The sequence below is a fragment of the Vigna angularis genome, chromosome 7 (assembly GCF_016808095.1).
Source record: "Vigna angularis cultivar LongXiaoDou No.4 chromosome 7, ASM1680809v1, whole genome shotgun sequence".
In the NCBI taxonomy this organism is placed as follows: domain Eukaryota; kingdom Viridiplantae; phylum Streptophyta; class Magnoliopsida; order Fabales; family Fabaceae; genus Vigna; species Vigna angularis.
The window spans coordinates 9263156-9284443 of record NC_068976.1 but is presented as its reverse complement, the minus strand read 5'-3'; the positions used below and the strand labels follow the sequence as shown (position 1 = coordinate 9284443).

Here is a 21288-nt window from a genome sequence, read left to right as displayed (position 1 = left end):
TGGGTTGAAGAGAGTTGGAAGGATAATGGAGATGAATAAAGGAGGGAGAGAAACCTCAAAAGATGCAGATCGCCACGTTTCAGGAAACAAAAGTGATGTGGATAACGATGTGCCATATCAGCCTGCAAGGATTAAATTTAACGCCATTGGTTTTAGAGGATAAAAAATTATAATTTCCTTAAGCACAAGGATCAAAGTGTACCAAAGTTTGAAAGAAGGACTAAAACTAAAATTGCTTGATAGTTAAGGGACTAAAAGCATATTTAACCCTTTAAATTATATTCTAAATTCATATAATAGATTATAAATTTATAATCCAAAATGCAAATCTATGTTTTAGATTATATAACTTGAAACATTTAATGAAAATATTTTTGAATTTTGGATTTTTGTAATCTGAAATATATTTTACTGTCTGAAATTATAATTATAATTGTTTCGGTACGTGAGTTCAAGAACTATACTTTCACACTTTAAACCTCTTCACCTAGTTCAGTTTGTCTTTCTTCTTTCGATATCTCCTCTCCTCCTTTCTAGTAAAGTGCAAATCCGAAAGGCACTCCATCACTCAAGTCAGTTTTTAAATCGATTATCACAGTTAATTCTTAAATGTCCAATAAATGTAATCATGTACATCCTTACCATATCTCACTATATACAGGCTTTGAAGTGGACTTTTTGTTTAGGACTGTCCCAATCATGACCCAATGTCTTGTAAGCAAACTTTACCTTGCTAATTATCTTGACAGTCTTAATGTAAGATATGTTAATTAGTGACTAATGTTAGTAGTGACTCATCAGTCTGTGTTATGTTGAGTGGTCAGTTCATATGATACAACAATAAAAGTATAATTGAAAATTTAAAAATAATGAGTGTAAGAGAAAAAAGAAATCCTCTTAATGCAATGGTACGAATTTTCATGGTAAGGGTATACAACCTTTTTTTAACCCATCATGAGTTATTTTTTTTATCAAATTGTCAAGGAAATCCAAGAAGTAGATGTCCCACATGCACGAGTGTGAATAAGAATAACGAAAGATTTGATGTTTCTCTTAGCAATTATCATGTTAGGAATTAAATTATTCCATTATAATTTATAACTTCACCCATTTCATCTATGTCACATACAATCGATACTTAGAACTTCTTTTTATTTACTATTTATGACAAATCGGGAGTAGTTACAACTTTAAATGAACATTCATGTATAAAGTGTATTCAAGAAAGAAAAACTTGATTTGTGAAACATTATACCTTTATTTTTATTTTTTAAGGTTGAATCATAAGAAAATGATTCGTAACAGTAAATATTAATTCATGATCACAAAAGATTGTTAAAGGAAAATAAGAACTTAATTTTTAATAAATTCCTACGAAACATACATTTCATATGTATTTATACATATTTATTCTAATTCCAATATGATACCGTTATTATGATAATGTGATATACATATTTCAAATACTTTATATAGTTCTTGATCATCTCATCACCGCTGAAAAATCGAATCCTCATTTTAAGTAAAATGATCGTTAGTTTGTACGAATGGGAACAGGTAAATCATAATTTATATCCAAATAAAGTATTATTGTCTTTTTCATAAAATCATAAGAGTCATTCGCATTATCAAAATATTTCTAAATAATATAATTATTGTTATATATAATCTTAAAATAGAGTATCAAATACATGATAGCAATAATATTAATTACATAGTAAATTGTTTTTCCAAAGGCTAAGCATACTGAATTACATCAAATATGAAATAGCATAGTCAGCTACATGATGATAGAAGAGAGACACTCCATCTAGAAATTTTGTTCTGAAATATGTATTTTTGAAGTCACTTTTTCAAAAGGCAAAATGGTCATTTAAAAAATTTAAGGATAAATCTGACCAAGTCTTTACCGGTATAAAAATATTTCTACAATTATGTTACCGCACTAATCAAACTGATAAATTAATCGATTTCTAACTACAATATGCTTGAATAAACTGTAAGAAATCATTCAAAATTTTCTGAAGCAAAATCTAATTTATAAAAAATTTCAAAAGTTTTAAAAAAAAATTAGTGGCACACAAACAAATCAAATTTTAATTTCTATAAAATCCAAGTTTAATTTATCTTAATATACTTTTATCTTAAAAATCCTTAACGTATCAGCAACATGAATAAAATAATGCAAACTGCATTTATTAGATCAGAACAAAAATACCATCTTTATGCCTCTACAAACAAAAAACTAGAAATATATACGGAAACAAGCTGAAATCAGTTATCAAAAGAACACGACTCAAAAATCCCAATACAATAGTGACTTACATAAGAAAACTAACGAATAAACAAATCGCTTGCTGAAACCATGCATGTGCCGACTTCAGTTCATTCAATTTGAGGCGAATAGAACCAACACATGCATAATATGTGTTTTCATATTGTCTACTCACGCTGAACACTAGCTGATTCTGCTTTGTCAGGTTTAGCTATGTCCTTTTTATCATGATGGAATCGCACCACAATGCATGTAATGTTATCAGCACTCCCTCGGGAAAATGCTGCTTCTGTTAACTTCCGAGCAGCGGCCTCGGGCTCCTCTTCTGTGCGGGCAAGAGAAACAGCATCCTGAAAATACAGAGTAGATATGGAATATCAGCGAAAAAACAAGAACACCTGAACTAAGTATTTAACAGACGAATGATTTAATGTTGTATCAAACTGAACCGCAATAGGTACCCTGGAGAATTGGAAGCCACTACTCATTGTCACATTTCTATTTCATTTCAACTGCCAAGTCTAGTCCTAGGCAAATAACCTCTGCAAATATAAAATACTGTTTTGGCCCAGGTATAAGAGTATTCAATTTTCATTTGCAGTTAAGGATGACAATAAACAACCTTAAGACCCCATCCAGCTATACTAAAACAACTATGGTCCACATTGAACTACTTTCCAGTTAGCATAGCATGCCCAAGAAAGAAGTCACAACTTGCAAGCAGACAGTCCCCAAAAGCACAACCAGATGGTTTTCTCTTTCCCTTCCCAGACTCCCTAACTTAAAGTTATTTCATGATAGCTAATATTTCCCTTCCCAAACTCCTCTATGTTCATTAATTTTTTTGTTTCCTTTATGGGCCAACTAAACAGATAACCCACTCCTGCCAGATTAATATGAATGATGCATCAAATATGCACAAATAAATTAAATGCACGACTAAGACAGCTTACATCGTTCTGTACCACATCCCAGAGTCCATCACTTGCAAGAATAAGAAGTTCAATTTGTTCATCCATCTGCTGGTCCTGAAAGCATATGAAAAGATAAATTTCATTGACAAACTAGGCGCTTATCACTTAATATGCAACTATCAGATTGCAACAAAGGTGAGGTGATTAACATCACAGAAGTGGTTCAGCAAAAGAACTAAATTAAGGCTTATACAGGGCAATAATGAGTAGAAAATAGATAGTCTAAGTTAAAAATGTCAAAAGGGTGACCCAGACCAACAAGCTAAGGTGTAAAAAGTGCTGCTATGGACCTGCCCTATATCAGACTATCCGTTTAAAAAAAGTTAAACCGAAAAAATAAAATATAAAAATTTATTTTGACTCAGTTCAATTATGGCCACATTACTTCTTACCTGTTCCGGGCTTGTTTTATATCCTTTTTCAGACTGAATCATCGGACCATACTTATTTTGACACCCTAAACATTTTTGTGCTGCTATGGGAAACAACCACAAGTTGATATAAGCCACATATCTTGAGCTTTCCAAAGATGAAAAGCATCAGGTGACAAGATTCCCTTAAAAAAACTGAAACATTAGTTCCTATCCACATGAAGGAGTGGTTTTTTGAAATGTCAATTAACTTCAAATCACTAACTAACTAGAAAGGACAAACTCTATTAACTTTGCCTACTGATGGTCTTTAGGTTCTTTACAACTTGGGTTCTGTTAGAATATCTCAGTTAATCATCAGAAGATATTGTGAGAATGAGACTCTTGCCTTTGGTTCTTATCTTGAAGAGCTTTTTCAAGTGGAGAATCTCCATTGCACTCATCCTTGGAATTCATTCCAAAGGTTGTGTGTTCTAATCCTTTTCTTATCTCAATTCATTTTCTATTTTCTATGCAACTTTGTTCTTGTGTATGTTGTCACCTGCCTGCAAGCTTCCAAGCTACTTCCAAGGAGAACGGTTTCTTCAACACCTATTTGAGTTGATAGGTTATTCCACCTCCATAAAACACATCATAGGTGGGGGAAAACTTTTACCTTACAAGTTGCTTTTATGGGAGTAATGTTACGTCCAAAATCACATTCTATAATAGTATCAAAGTGTATCCCAAATTGGTTCTCTAGAGAAGTCATGGGCTAGGAGAATCCCACAGTGCATTCTTTAAAGAAAACACATAAATTGTTCGCACTAAGCTTGGAACATATGAACTTAATTCTAGGCCCTCCAAAGACTTAGTTACAATGTCTGTAAGCTAATTTTGAGAACTGTCAAATCATACTATGATCTTCCAGCGGCAACTTCTCCCTAACAAAATGACATTCAATGTATGTGTGTTTGTGACATTGAATATCATTTGTTTCCATGTACTTGCTAAAATCCACAAGTCACCTAATTGCCAAAGGATACACACAATTCTATCAACAACATTACCACGACACTTTCACTCATGTCAAAAATGACATCTATTTAACTTTTCTTCTTCATTGTATTTATTCGACAATAAGCTTTGTTTGTGCTTGACAGCTACATGGTGCTCAGGGGAAGTCATCTGATATGTCATGTCATATTTACAAATTGTTGTATGGCCTCAAGCAATGTGCATGATTTGAGTGTTTTCAGACACTCATCTAGCAATTTGGAATGATATGAAGTGATGTTGATCTCTGTTCTACAATCATTCTCACCAAGGATGTGTCTACCTCATTGTATAGAGGACAACATTGTTATCCCAAGTAGTGATAAAGAGCCAACTAAAACAATATCTTGCTCCACAACTTGGGACAAAAGATCATGAACACTTGATACATTCCCTTGTATAGAAGTTTCAATCCAAGGATGTTTTAGTCATATCTTAAGGAAATATGCTCTGAACAATCTAGAAGAAACAGGGATGTTAAACGCTAAGCCTATGAACACATCAATAGATTTGAGTGAAAGTTATACCTAACCAAAGAGGGTTGTATAGACCCTAGGAGAGATGCTTACAGTAAGCTAAATTGTGACACGTCTTAATGTTGTCAAGATCATTGGGATGCAGTCCAAATATCCTAAAATGTATCAAGAATGCTCTTGGAAAATGCCTTATTAATCAAGATAATGAAAATACTTACATTAGGTATTTTGACACCGACAAGGGAGGGTCTCAAAGCAATAGAGCACTACTTTTTCCAGTTGGACCAAGAATATTGTGGTAGATTATCATTTATGACATTAATCACTTATGAGCTCATATGGGTAAAGAAAATCCACAAATAGCTTAAATTTGAAGAAAATTCCAAAATGCACCTTATGTGTGACAACCAGGTAGCATTGACATTGTTTCTAGTTCTGTCTTTTATGAGAGGACCAAGAATATTGAGGTAGATTATCATTTCACAAGAAAAATGTTGGAGCATTAAGACATCACCATATTTGTGAACTCTAGTGAACAATTAGCCCAGATATTCACCATGTATCTAAGAGGACCAAGGATCGATCATATGTATAGCAAGCTGAGCAAACATGACTTACACGTTCCAGCTTGAGGAAGAGCATTAGAATCATTGAAATAAGGTGGTGGGTGACCTTTTATCATTAGAATCTCTAGATTATATATGTATGTTAGGAGTATTTTTGTATATTCATGTATCATATCTTTATTATTAAAAGATATCATATGTCCTCAATTTATTGCATTTTTTTTCTTAATATAAATAAAGCATCCGTGCTGTCATAGAAAAACATGGTTTTAGACCAATGCCTTTCTATTTCTTATAGTTTAACTAGTGCAACGGAAAGGTTGTTGATTTCAGTTTTTAGGGCCATGAAGTCTTACGCAAGGGGCTTTTCAGTTTTTCTCTCTAACTGTCATCTTAATCACAAGTAAAAGCCTTTTAGTAACTTCAAAATTAATAGGTGTTAAAAAGTACTTATTTAATATGGTCATGCTTATGTAATACTAATGTAAATAGAGAATTTAATTGCAGCTTGAAAATTTGAGTCACGACCCACCAATCTTCCTAACAAACCGCTAGAATTGTAATATTATTAAACTTTATCCTACCAATTTATTTCCTTGTAAAACTAGGTACTAGTTATCCAATGAAACTAATTATTAGTGAATCATCTTTAGCTATTAATAGACTGTTAATTTTCAGATTTTCACACAATAACCAAGAATTACCTGGATCTCAGGTTCTGCTACAACAAACTGCTTCAACATACGGTTTCCAAAGGCCCGAGACATTGCTAGAACCCCTCCTACCCTCCAAGTACCTGACCAGCAAAATAAGCAAAAGTAAATATCACCTGCCCAAATTAATCATCCATTCTTTGGATGTTTGGCCAGCTTCTAAGGTAAAGATATAAAACATATTATTCTAAGCATAAGTTCAGAACATGTATACTACTTGCATAAATCAATTTAATGTCAACAATACATAGGTCAACACCTACATTAACTAAATTATTTGTGTGGTGAAACATGGAACAAGTAGTACAAAAGACCGGTAGGTTTCATCCACTTTATTAAAGTCCACACATCCCAAAACACATTGATGCATGATAGGAAAAAATGTTATCTTGCTCATATGACATCACAGAAATTTGGAGGCACCCAGAAATCCTATTATACTCGGAAAGTTTCTCTGGAAATATCATATTGGGTGTTGCCAAACAATCCAACCATGATGACCAGAAAGCCCATTACTTAAAAACCCAGAAAACCAACCCGAGCCTGCATGCAAGCCCTATTTCTTCTTCCCATTTTTATTTTGCTCCTACGCAGTCAAACCCTGCACCCTCTGGTGCTGATCTGCTGCCACAAACAAGACTCGGTAATGGCAATTTGATCACTTCCCTGAGGTCATTTGCTTTGTACTGCTAGGAGACAACCTGATCTGCTTGTTTCCATAGTCTCGTATCAGCTTTATATCTGATATTCTCTTGGTGCTGATTCATCTGGGTATTTGATTTAATCAACTTCAAGCCATTTAAATACTGCATTAGTTTTCTTCTCTTTCCTGCTTCTCTATGTTGCCACAGTTTGGACTGGGGTTTCAGTTCTGACACTGTTTTTGCTGCACTGAATAATTAGCTAAAGAGATCTAGGGTTGGACTGTTTTCGTTTAATGTTGCATTTTATTTGGTGAATTCCTTCTAAATCTAGATTTGGAGTAAAATTGCAATGTTAGCTAGTGTAAGTTTGTTACTTTACAAGTCATTTGTGACCTTATCTGTTTAAGTTTTAACTTTTATTTGGTGAATGTCTTCTATATCTAGATTTGGAGTAAAATTGCAATGTTAGCTAATGTGAGTTTGTTACTTTACATGTCATGTGTGACCTTATCTGTTTTCAATTAAATCTTTAACCAAATGTTACTAACAAGGCTGTTTTTCTTATTTTTGCATTTTAGGTAGGAAAGTACGTTCCATATTATTCCATATTCCATAACAGTTACCTTCACTTTCCAATCCAATCCTAGGTACGGCTATTTTGTTCCAAATTTGTAAAAGAAAATTTAATAACAAAATCGCATCAATGAATTTATATAACTCTGTACTTATATAAGATTAAATGAGATATAGCAAAAACTGTACAGATAAAAAGTGGGGAAATATATGGAATATCCATCAGCAAGAACATAAATCCATGCATATCAATATTGTTTCAAGTTGCCAACATGACCACTGATCAAAAGGATCCAAGATAAAGTCAGCTCAAGCTTCCAATCTCACCATAAATTACTTGAAATCTCAACTGTGGCCATAGATAACATGGGAAACAACCCATCACCATTGTATGATACACTAAATGTGCCAGAAGCAAAACTTCAACAGCGAAACTATTTAATAAGGCCATTTATATGCCTGAAATATAATATCTAATCTAACCTGCCCACATGACAACACCACCAGCATTCTCAATTCTCTTCCTTTCATCACTTCTATTTGGCTTATGATCCTCAGAGAGAGCAATTGCTGCCAAAAGAGAAACAATTAGTTAACAATATTACTACCAATCTTATTTGTAAAATGTATTCAAATGGAACTATAGGAGAAAATTTATCCTATGATCAGACAAATCTTTTCTGAAATGCTGCATCTTCCACGTGATCTCTGTATTTACATCATCAAGAAGCTTTCCACCAACATCACATCATTAAAATATAAACACTTCTTTTAATTTTTGAAGAGAAATTTTATTAACATATTACTAAAAACTACATCAGAATTTATAAAGAATATGACAACTTAAACTTTACAATATTACAAGATAATTAATAAAAACTATAAATAGAAGATGTCATAAAATAGTAGGTTATTACTTTACCTTTACCAGCTTTTGATATTATGGTCCTAGAATCTCCAACATTAGCTACATAAAGATGGTTATCAACCAAGACTGCTGTCGAAGCTGTAGATCCATCATCCCTGAAAGTGTCCTTTTCGGCATCCAGAAAGTTAGCGTCAGTCTGTTGATATGTTTCACCTGCAAGCTCGTTGAGGTTATTATAATTGCAAAAACTGGTGATGGAAGACCAAAAACATTCCTTGCAGGAATCCAGCCACAGATCACACAAGAAAAAAATGCAAGCATGAGATGGATAACCATCAAATACTTTCAACAATGTTGAAGCACACAAGAAAGCATTAATAAATTATAAACAACAGACATTACAACAAGACATTCATGACAATAATTGAGAGAAAGCGAACACACTTATAGCCAATTTGGCATCTGTCAAAAATTTTGGATGCTTCAAGAGATTATCAAAGAGATGTTCCTTCAAATACTCAGCAGCACGAGAACCACCATGACCTGTATGGAATTTTAAATATTTATTTGCATGTTACCATAATTGCATGACAGGAGAACAAATACACATATACTGAGATCAAAGAACTATTTTTTCTCCCATGCAATCCAGCAGAAAATCTTACCATCAAATATTCCAAATAAGCATACTGATTGGTCACCAATCTTCAATGTCTTGATATCATAAAAATCTTCCATTGTTGCTCTCTTCCCCCTAAAACTTGAATACCCACAGCTAAGCCTTCCATCTTCACTGCCAAATAAAAATTTGATGAAATAAGTACCATTAGATCACAATATATACCAGCAAAAGTATAACATCATGCAACACCAAATCCAGTAAATCAAGCAAATTAAATTGTTCATTAATGTCACTCTTCCAATGCAAGCTTAGTAAAATTTCACATTGATTTTTCATAGTATGGATTAATGATGGATTTAACTAAGAAAATTAAAAGGATTAGAGTGAAATAATATGAATTTAACTCCTTGATTTCAACTTTCAAGTATAAATTACTAAAATCCAGGCTTCTACCATATAATAGTATTACCTCCCACAAAAGGAACTTGACCTTTTAAGGCACAGGGAGTTTGGTTCTATTTATAGTTTCCTATTATTTTCACTATGGCCTTCTTCTATGTTCCCCAGTCTCCACCTCGTAAAAATAAGAATATTTGTTGCTTTTATTGAGCAAAAAGAAACACAGTTCAATAAGCAAAACCAAGCCAGCACATGAACCAAATGATTTAAGAACCCTTTTAGGGCCTTTGGAAATCCTGCTTTGAACAGTTAAGGTTATTTTGGCAGTGATATCACCTTAAAATTGTCTCTCAATCTCAAAAAATTCCCCATCATGCTTTATAAACTAAAAGAAATGCCAATCACTTTTTTTTGTTAAGGTAGTCAAGAATAGTTTTCCTTACAAGGTCAAACAAAAAGCAATTCCAGATTACCCGTTCCAAACATAAAACTGCTTCCAAACATAAAACTGCTTCTTTCAAGTCAAAGTTCTTTTCAAATAGAAAATCTAATAATCCAAGTTAGAGGCCATAGGAACTATTAAGTTATAATCGCTTAAGTTATAATCGCTTAACTCCAACAGCCAATGGGGATGTTAAAGATAGTATCAATGCAACAAAGTAAACATTCCATCTATGGAATCAGAACATATATATGCCCTTTTCAAGGCGTCAGCACAAGTTGAAAGCAAGTTGTGAGAATCATATTCACCATTTCCATCCTCCACTGGCAAACCGACCATCATCATCTTTCTCAGGCATCATATCAACAAGGGGTCCAGCCCTTGACATAGAACCTGTATGAATCATCATCCCTGTGATTGTCTTGTATTCACTAATCGAAGAAAAACCACTGACTAGCCGCAAACTCCTCCCAAATCCGTTGATTCTCACTCTGTTGGCGAAGGTTCCAGCTTGAACAACCAAAAAAGACCTTACACAACTCCCGCATACCATCTACCTGATGTACATAGCAAATCACAGAAAAACACAAACACTTTCAAACCCCAACAATAAATGAAATCTGATATAAAACAAACAAAGACTTAAAAACGGAAAAAACTAATTAAAAGGTTTCAAGTTCACAAATAATCATAATCATCGTAATTATTAATTTATACAATTATCCAATAAAAAATGCACAAGGATCAAAACCTTTTTTCAATATTGAACTCTCTAAGATACTGTAACCATCGATTTGAAAAGTAAACTCAACGTCAAAACTTGAAGAGAATTGTGGAATCAAGGGTTGAATGTTCGAATTCGAATCTGGTTAAAAGCGGATCGGAAAAAAATATGTCAGGAATTCGAATCCGGATTAAGTAAAGGTTGGGAGAAGAAGCAAAGCACCTGCAGATAGTATCTGTTGTGAATCTAGAATGAGAGCGAAACCCTAGAGAGAGAAAGAGAGGTTGGAAGAGAAGCACTACGAGATTTCTCAAAAAAGGAGGGGAAAACGAGAGGAGTGGTAAAGAGAATGGAGGAAAAAGAATAGAAACATGAGAAAGATAGAAATTTTTTCCATCAATAAATATTAAAATTAAATAATTCCATTAATAGAACCTTCAAGTTCTATTAATTGTAATATACTTTTTAATTGTTCATAAAGAGAAATAGTTTCTAGGACAGTTACCAAAGGACGCTATTTCAATTTTTATTTGTTTTTTCTCTTGAAGATGCTCTTTCAGTGTGGAGGATTTTTTTTTTATTTTCATTAGTGGAAACATTTGCCATGTGTTAACATTTTTAATTATAAAAATAATAAAATTATTATTATAATAATTATAAAATAATATAAATAAATAGTTATATAAAGAATAAATTGATAAGATAAATATTCTAATTTAAAATAATAATCATTCAAAAGATAAAATGAAAAACAAATGTTACAATCAAAATAATTATTTTTATATAATGATATATATATATATATATATATTTAAAAGTAGTTAATAATTTAATATTAAAATTTTAAAATAATTTATTCACTCAATTACTTCTCACCATTATTAAATATAAGGTTTTTTATTTATAAAAAAATATTAATAGTTAATGTCAATATAAAATATTAAAGAAGAAGAATTGAACAATAATAACTTTAGTAATTTAAATATATTTTATATAAAATATTACATTGAAATTTTAACGTTAATAAGTTAACGTATTAATAGAGAAATTAAATCATTTTAGTATTGCAAACTAGTTTGCATCTAAACTTTTGTGATTGAAACTGTGAAGTGAGTTTTGAAATTTAATTATTTGAACGTTATTGTAATTTAATTTGAAATATATTTATAAAATAGTAAATTAGTGAATAAAATATTTTAAAATTGAACGTTATTAATATTAATAATTAATATCAGTGATTTAAATATATTTTGATCTAAAACATTAAATTTCAATTCAAAACATTAATAATACTTTTAAGTAAAAAATTTAATAGTGTTTCTAATTTATTAGTGATATTATCTACATTTATACTTATATATTTACATAAAGAGGGTTTTTTTTTTCTTTATGTTTGTTTTCCAATTTTATCTTTTAAATATTTTTTTAAAATTAAAATAATTATTTTACTTATAATTTATATATATATATATATATATATATATATATATATTTATATAAAGAATTTTTCTTTTTGTTTTCATATTTACTTTTCAATTTTATCCTTTAAATATTTTTTAAAATTAAAATAATTATTCTACTTATAAAGAAGATTCTTCTTTTATGTTTTTATACTTATTTTTAATTTTATCCTTTAAATAATTTTTTTAAATTAAAATAATCATTTTATTAATAAATTTTTAAGGTGATAAGTTAACTTGATACAGAAATTAAATCATTTTTTATTACCAAACTAGATAGCATTTGAACTTTTGGGATTGAAACTGTGAACTGAGTTCTGAAATTTAATTATTTAAACGTTATTGAAAATTAATTTGAAACATATTTATAAAATAGTAAATTAGTGAAAAAAATATTTTAAAAAATTAACGTTTTCAATATTAATATTAATGATTGATATCAGTTATTTAAATATATTTTGATCTAAAACATTAAATTTCAATCTAATAATTTAAAATATTAATATAATATTAAGTAAAAGTATTATTAATATTTTAATTTTAATATTAATGATGGATATCAGTTAGTGAAAAAAATATTTTAAAAAATGAACGTTTTTAATTTAATATTAATGATTGATATCAGTTATTTAAATATATTTTGATCTAAAACATTAAATTTCAGTGTAATCATTTAAAATATTAATAATACATTTATATAAATATTTTAATAGTGTTTCTAATTTACTAAATTAGTGATATTATTTATATATATATATATATATATATATATGGATTTTTACTCGTCTTCACATTTTTCTAAAATTTAATCTTTAAACATTTTTTAATTTAAAATAATTATTTTATCAATATTATTATTTATGTGATTGTTTATTTAAATTAATATTTTTTATTTTGAATTGGATGTGGTTTAGTCTGATTCAGCTAAAATTGGATTCAAATCCTATGCGTGAATTGTGTGAATGTAGAAAATGATATTTTAGAATTGATAGTATCTTTAAAATATTAAAACTCAATTATTTTAATATTAAAATGTTTAAGCACAAATATAAGTTTATTAAATGAATTTCATTACTTATCTCTCTATAAAACACTTTTTAGAAATTCTTTGTATTTTGTCTAAGTTTTCTTACTCTTCATTTATTTATTTGAATATTTGAGATCGCTAGAGTGATCCTTGTGGGCAATTCTTCATGTTCAATCGACTAATTTCTCAATTTAAGTAAGTTGGTTTTACGCTTTTTTTTCTTAGTCCAACCTATTTTCTTTTTCCATGTGAGTCTCCTTCGCTTGCATGTGTCCTTTTTATCTTCAATGTGAGCCTTTATTGATTAATGATCATAAAGATATGGCTTAATCATGTTTGTGTTGTTTTTTATGTATAGATAAAGCATCATATGAGCTTGGAGGTGTGTTTGTTGATCATAAAGGTATGGCTTAATCAGTTTGTGATGTTTGTATGTGTAGATAAAGCGTCGTATGAGTTTTCTTAGTCCAACCTATTTTCTCTTTGCATGTGAGTCTCATTTGCTTGCATGTGTCTTTTTTGTCTTCAATGTGAGTCTTTATTGATTAATTATCACAAAGGTATGACTTAATTGTGTTTGTGATGTTTGTATGTGTAGATAGAGCATCGTATGAGTTTGGAGGTGTGTTTGTTGTCTTGTGGCTTTCTTGAATTATTTCATCAGGTGAGGAAATCTAAACTGTAGTTTTATATGTTGTTGTATGTTCAAATTGTTAGCATTAAATTGCATGTGATATAGGAATACAATGAGATATGAATTGGTGAATGATATAGGAATTCCAGGCAGGAAATCCTTTTGATATATGTCTTCTCAAGGAATACAAAATGGAAGTTATTCTGACACTCTACTAATCATTCATATTCATATAGAGGAGAATGGATTAGGTGGTAAGAGTAGTAAGAGTTCCTGGTCTAAAGAATAATTTGTAGTTCTTAGCATAGTAAAGGATTAACCTTGTCAGGTGGAAGTTTATCCATTACAAGTGCATGATTTCCATGTTGTTCGACATCAATTTATTTTATCTTGATGATTAAGTCTAGAAGAGTTTTTATCTTGTGGATAACATGCTTATGACTATTTTTTAAGTTATTTGGTATGATGTGCCAACATATTTAATTTATACATGATGTTTCTTTGTCTATTAGTTTACCCTCTTTTGTGTTGTTTGTCTTATCTTATGTTTTTCTTTTTGCAATTATCACCTAATTTGTGTGAGCAGATAAAGACACTTCTTATGGATGAGGATCCCGTTGTCTGAATTGTGGGTAGATATTAGATCATGTTAGGTATAGTTTTGGAATAAAACCATAGTAGAGTAGCTTAAGATGTATATGTGTTATAAGTGTTGTCAAAATGGGTTAGAACCCTAGGACCAACCTGGCCCACCACGAATTTGGGCCGGGTTGGGTTTGAAAAAAATGTAATTTTTTAATATGGGTCAATTTTCAACTCGGCTCACTTAGAATCCGACTCACCAACCCACCTAATTTAATTTAATTATTTATTACTTTGTGTTCAATATTATTAGTTAACACGTTTTTTTATTGTATTATAGATGAAGATAAAGAAAAAGATGTTTTAAGAGAGCAAAATATTATGGATTTATCCATTCAATTATCTAATCTTATAAATGGATAAGTGACACAAGAATGATCAATATTAGATACTTATTTCTTCGCTTTTTTGTGCTTGCTTTTGGATTACATTTGGATTGTATGATATTTTTTATTTTGAATTTTCTTTGGAGTTTAACATCATTTTAGAGTGAAATTTATTTAGATTTGAATTACAACAAAAATTGAAATTTTTTTTGGATTAAAAAAAAACTTGTAATTAAGTGAGTTAGTGAGCCAACTCAATTAACTCACGGGCCAGGTTCAAATTTTTTTGACTCGCTAATAAGTGAGTGAGTCAGATTGGGTTGGTTCACTAAGTGACCAACCCGTGGCGGGCTAGGTCAGGTTACCTGTTTTGATAGCACTATGTGTTATATTATTAGTCTTATATTTTAGATAATTGTACTAATATACAATATACCTTGGATTATCTGTGTTTTATTATTAATTATGAAAAATATCCTATTATAGTAGTACTATACTATTAAAATAGGATGTTACACAAATCAACTTGGCTTGACTTGCAGTCGGATTGCCTTAGTTCAACCTAGGTTCGAGCTGACTAACCTCGATGTCAAGTAGTTTGACTAAGACTCATGCCTACTTAATATGTCCAAAGTGACTCAACCTAACCTAGGCTTAATCAATTTGACTTGACATTGATAGGAAAAGATTTAACCCGATGGTCGTAACCCAGTGTTATCTTACCTAATTTAACATTTTATAACTCAAAAATAATCTTATTCAACATATGTTACTTTAACGAAAAAAATTAACATCAATCAAAATCAATCACAAATATTATTAATATTTAAATAATTTTTTGAATTTAATAATAATTAAAATAATTTATTCAAATAAAAAAATTTAAAATTTACTAAATTTGAATTATTTTGTTTAAATAAATCGATTGAAATGAAATCAATTCAAATTAAATGTATTTGAATGTGTTAAAAATTGTGAAATTCAATGTGAAAAATAAAACAATTTTAAAATAGTGAAAACAATGACAAAACCTAAAGGAATTTGAAGATAAACCAAAGAAGTAACGAAGAAGATGGAAGAAAGAAAGAATGAAAGTTAAGAAACGATATTGGGAAGAGAGAAGAAAGAATATTAGGACATAAAGTAGTGAATGAAGACGAGCACGATCAAGGACTTGGGACAAAAAAAAAGAAAGCATCTTAAGACAATAATAAATGTTTTTATTTTATTAACTGTTTTTAGTAATTTTTTAAAATCCACATATTCGCATATAATATATCAATTATCATCAAGGAATTCTTTAATTATACAAACGAATTATTTCTTTCAAAATGGTTTTAGTCGAAAGGCCTCAAAATTGTATATTGATTAACTCTACAAATAACTTTATAAATTCAAGGGTATCACAAACTTACATATGAAAAAAACAAAAATGTAACTAAAATCCGTAGATAATAACATTTTTCCTACTAATACAAAATTATATGTAAATATTGGTACATAATTACACTTATAGTTTGACTATAAAGAAACATTTGATTGAAAGATTAAAACTTTGTGCTTTTTTAGGGTGTGTTTATTTTGGGGAGATGATCTGGAGAGAGTGTGTGGATAAATTTGAAAGTAATTTTTTGTTATTTATTTAAGTGAGTTTGAAGGTGAGTGGAAGTGGATTTAGAAATAAAGTTTGTGAAAATTAGTCTAAAATTTGACTCAACAGATAAAAAGAAATCGTTTAATTGGTAAAAATTGAAGATTACCAAAATACTCCTAGTTATAAAAGTAATCTAACATAATAATTGGAAATGTTATATTTAATTGTAAAAATGTTTATAAGAAGAAAAAAAATAAAAATTAATTTTTATAAATTATATCTATATTTTAACTTGAATTTTACTATTTAAGAAAATGTTTTTATTTGCAAATCAATAAAGTGAAATAATATTAATTTTTTTTAATTATGTCTTTTATACCCTGAGTTATTATAAATTTAAAAGAAATAACAATCAAGTTATTAAAAATTAAAAATTAAAATTAAAATTAATTTTAATATATGTACAAAATTGATTATACATTTTAAAATCATCTTAAATAGTTAAATCAAAAGAAATATGGTTGCTTATATAAAAATTGTTACAGAATAACAAACAGTTAAATTTAGCTAAATGACATTAAATTATGTAATATAAAAATAAAAAAAATAATGAAGGAAAGTTACTTTTTAACTATGTATAATGTAAAAATAAAATAATTTTAATGTTAAAAAAACATTATATAAAAAAAAGTACTTCATCTCATAAATCCAGCTAATTATTCATTGCAAATTCCTTGATGCCAGTTAATCTTCTAAATCCATCTCTTCCAATTTCGCTTAACTGTTCTTTCTCTTAAAGTGAAAAGAGTCTTAATGTCTTAAATTTGATTGAATCGACTTAAAACATGTCTTTTTAAACTTTATAAAAGAAAAAATACATGTGTTGCAACTCTTCAATTTTACTAATTTGGATCAAATCATAATATTACTTGTTATAATTAATACACTATAAATGTCTAAATATTTGTCAAGATTTAACTAGATTATTTATATTAAAATGTTAAAATTAAATAGTCCAATTGTAACAACTTCATTTCTGTTTTAAATAAGAATTACAACATTTTTCTAACTACACAATCCTTTTTAGTTTGTATTTATTCCTTAAAATAACATTTAGAAATAAAAATTATGTATTGAAAATTGGTAGCTACAATGAAAATTGCTAATTTTTATCTTATTCACTCGTAGAAAAATTCTGTTTCAAAAACTAATTGAATCTTTTTTTCTAACTACACAATGCTTTTTAATTTTGTATTTACTCCTTAAAATAATTTCACTTACAAATAAAAATTATTTTGTTTTGAAAATTGGTAGCTACAGTTAAAATTAATAACTTTTATCTTATTTACTCGTAGAAAGGGCAAACATAATTAATTAAACATTAATTAATGTTAACAAAATACATTTAGGAAAACTATTAGTTTTAAATGATTTTATAGTGGAAATACATTTTAAGATGTTATTTTAATATAAATAATTTTTAAATTTTTTTAATATAAATAAACGTTATAATTTGTTTCAAATTTTAGTTTAGGTTTTCCTTTTTAAATTTCTTATTTTAATTAAAAAAATTAAAATAAATATATTTTAAAATATTTATTTTGAATATAAATAACCGAGTTTTATTTCAAATTCTAGTATGTTTTTCCTTATCAACCTTAACATATTATATGTCTTATGTAATAAGAGTTGTATGCTGTCTACCGAGGTTCATATGATGGTTATCGAGACCTATATGCTATTTAATAAGAGTTATATAATATCCTAATTTAGAATATCACTAGGAATATAATACTTTTTTAACTTACAAAAATTTAATTCTTAACAATATCAAAATACAACACGCCTATTATAATCTAAAAATCGTTTATAAATAAAATAAACTAAACAAAAAGCAAAACGTTTAATCCTTACAAATAATTATCACGAAATAAACTTAACATTATTATCTAAGCAAAAACGTTTAATAAATTTGATTGTTTCCCAAATTCTAATATACTCGTTGCTTTATTCATCAAACCGATACATCTATAGAATCTGTTAAGACAAGATCGTCTAGAGATCAGACCACATCTTGAGACATATTATGCTTTAAAGCTTAAAATTAAGCTTATTGCCAAGATTGTATTTGATCTTACTCTATTTTCTAATTTGTTCCATTTTAGGTGCTTAGGTTTTTTAGTTGTCATATGTTACATTTCATTTTATATGTTGTTCTCCATTGTTAATTGCATTGTGTGATAAGAATATTGTTCTGATACTAATTCATAAATGATCATTAGCTTAGGTTCCATTATTTGCATTATTATTTTAGGATAGAAGTCATGCATTATTTTCCTTTCTTTTCATTTACTCATCCATTTTCCTTCCTTATCAATGCATCTATTCATCTGTTTTCATCATACATATATCATTCTCTTGCATTCATTGATTAGTTTTAGTAGATACATGCATTATTAGTTAGTTTTATACTTTTCCCACCTTGTTTTGATAAAATTAGGACTTAATTCTATAATTTTATCCTTAACAAGTATTAAGTCAACGAATTAGACCCTAGGTTGCCTTATATTACATTAGTGGGGAATTTAGGTTTTGTTGGCTTTAATGTGACTAAAATGTCTTTCAACAAGCAACTACAATCAATGAGGTATAATACAAGAGTAAGACTGACTCTTTCCACTATGGTGTTATGGTACGGTGATGCTCATGGTGTTGTTCATGACGGAGGTAGTCATGATGGTGGTGTATTTATGACAGTGATCAAGGTAATTAAGATACTTTAGATGATGTTATGTTGATAGCGGTATTACTATAATGGTTATAGTAGGTAGTTAGCTTAGACGCTAATGAGTGGATAAATCGAGGGTTTATATGTGTGAGATGTTACTAATGACATCAAGATTCAAGGGTCAAAGATCGAGGATTAAAGATCAAGGATCGAGAATCGAATACTTCATTATGATTAAGTTGTTATGATTAGAGAATTAGGAATCTTGTTGTTATTCCGGTTGGGTATGGGGTGATTTTAGAGCTATCAAAATGGGTCACAACATGCGGGCCAACCCGGCCCACCACGGGTTCGAGCCGGGTTGGGTTTGAAAAAATTGTATTTTTTTTATACAAGTCAGATTTAAACCCAACTCATTTAAACCCGGCTCATGCGGGTTGAACCTGTGGTGGGCCGGGTTGGCCCAGCAACCCACCTACCTAATTTTATTTTATTAAAATTTAATTTTAATTTTATAAAAAAAAATATTTATTATTTTTTTTGCTAGAAAAAATTATTTAAATTCCTTATTTTAAAAATTAATTAAACACCCATGTTGGGAGTGAAATTTTATTAGGTTTGAATTATAGAAAGTTTGTAAATTTTTTTTATTTAAAAAAATTGTAATTAAGTGAGCCAACCCGTGGTGGGTCGGGCCGGGTCGGGCCGTGTTGCTTGTTTTGACAGCTCTAGGTGATTTATGGTTGATATATTCAATGTGTTTATATCTTATTATTATTATGATTGTTTTATCGGTAGCTTACCCTATACATGTTTGTTTGTGTGTTTGTGAATGATATTATTGATGATGATCGTATAATGGGTTATACGTGAGCAGATGATGTTGCAGATGGTGTTGAAACATGATAGATGCGAGAGATGATGAGAGACAAACATGAGATTTTATTTAAAGTTATTACGTTTGAACAATGTAATTGAAATTATTTTATTTCTATCATTATTTCATTGGACAAATATTTTGGAATTATTATGTTTTAAATAAATTATGCACGTTTAATTGTCAAGGTTTTTTAAAATACGTTTTTGCGATATGTTAATGTTTGAAATTTATCATTTTTGAATAACCCGTGACACCCTGAAATTTAGGACATTACATTTGAACGCTAAAATATTATATTTCATTGTAAATTTTATTCTCTCTTTAAGAGTTACCAATCTGTATTTGCTCCTAACATTGATTGTGTTGAACATTCTGAAGAGAATTAAAACACTTGATGTTTACCTTAGTTGAGTTAAACAGTCTAGACAATTTGTTAGGGTTGAGACCAAAAATAACTAGAATAATTATATACCAGAAGTGATCATAATACTTGAGACCAAAAGTTGTTAGAATACTAGTATTAAATAGTGGTTAAACTTGGAATAGTCGTGTTGACTACGTGAATCAGAAGTGGTGCTAATACTCGTTGTAAACCTAGAGAGGTAAAACTCGTGTAATCTTCGTAAAGATTAGTTGAACCCCTTAATAGTTCTTAAGGGAGAACTTTAGGTAGATCAGGTTGAGGAAACTAATATAAAATCTATGCTTTATTTCTTTGCTCTTTGAAACATTTTCCATATACACATTCTATAAAAACCAACCTCAAACATTTTATTTAAATTATAAATCTCTTAAAGCTTACCTCAGGGGTGAGTTCTTAACTCCTGGTATCCCTAAACAATCCCGATATCTTCTTGATACATTGTTTAGTTGAGTTTACTTACTCTTGGTTTTCACTAAACAAACCCTGTATCAACCTGATACATTGTCTAACTATCTTTTAACTCCACCAAGTCGTTAAGTGTTTGTATTTTCTTCAAAATATGCAATTAATCAGATTGCTTACAAGTCCTTGGAGGATTAGTCTCGCAGAGATTATGTGTTTGTTAGCAAAATCATGAAGTTAGAAGTTTTGATAATGCCTAAATCAAGTCTCGAGTGCTCAAGTTGCAAGAAAACCATCATCAAGACTTGTGTTTTGTGTTAAAGCTTTTGTAATAAGTAGATTTATGTATAAGGCTTCATTTGTGGTTGATTCCATGTATTGTATGCTTTAAAATCCGTTTTGGAGTCACAAAAACTTTGCAATAATCGATTAACACTTAAGATAATCTATTATCACATAGAGGTTTTTAAAGGTTAATAAAACTCATTT

At 29.3% G+C, this 21288-nt stretch overlaps 1 protein-coding gene across 3 annotated transcripts; it reads right to left on the bottom strand.

Moving 5' to 3' along the window:
- Window positions 1-2175: 2175 nt before the first annotated feature.
- On the bottom strand, window positions 2176-11115 carry LOC108338240 (probable protein phosphatase 2C 76). Of its 3 annotated transcripts, XM_017575007.2 has the most exons (10): window positions 10905-11060; window positions 10710-10823; window positions 10267-10515; window positions 9161-9288; window positions 8940-9038; window positions 8550-8708; window positions 8111-8197; window positions 6402-6493; window positions 3229-3303; window positions 2176-2625 (listed from the first exon to the last, which is right to left on the bottom strand). In XM_017575007.2, exons 3-10 carry the CDS (start codon window positions 10509-10511, stop codon window positions 2443-2445), a joined length of 1068 nt encoding a protein of 355 aa, XP_017430496.1. In that variant the 5' UTR covers window positions 10512-10515; window positions 10710-10823; window positions 10905-11060; the 3' UTR covers window positions 2176-2442. The 3 variants fall into 3 exon arrangements, with proteins under 3 accessions (XP_017430496.1, XP_017430497.1, XP_052736075.1); XM_017575008.2 differs by lacking the exon at window positions 10710-10823 and having other exon boundaries at window positions 10905-11115; XM_052880115.1 differs by lacking the exons at window positions 8940-9038; window positions 10710-10823 and having other exon boundaries at window positions 10905-11091.
- Window positions 11116-21288: the final 10173 nt, after the last annotated feature.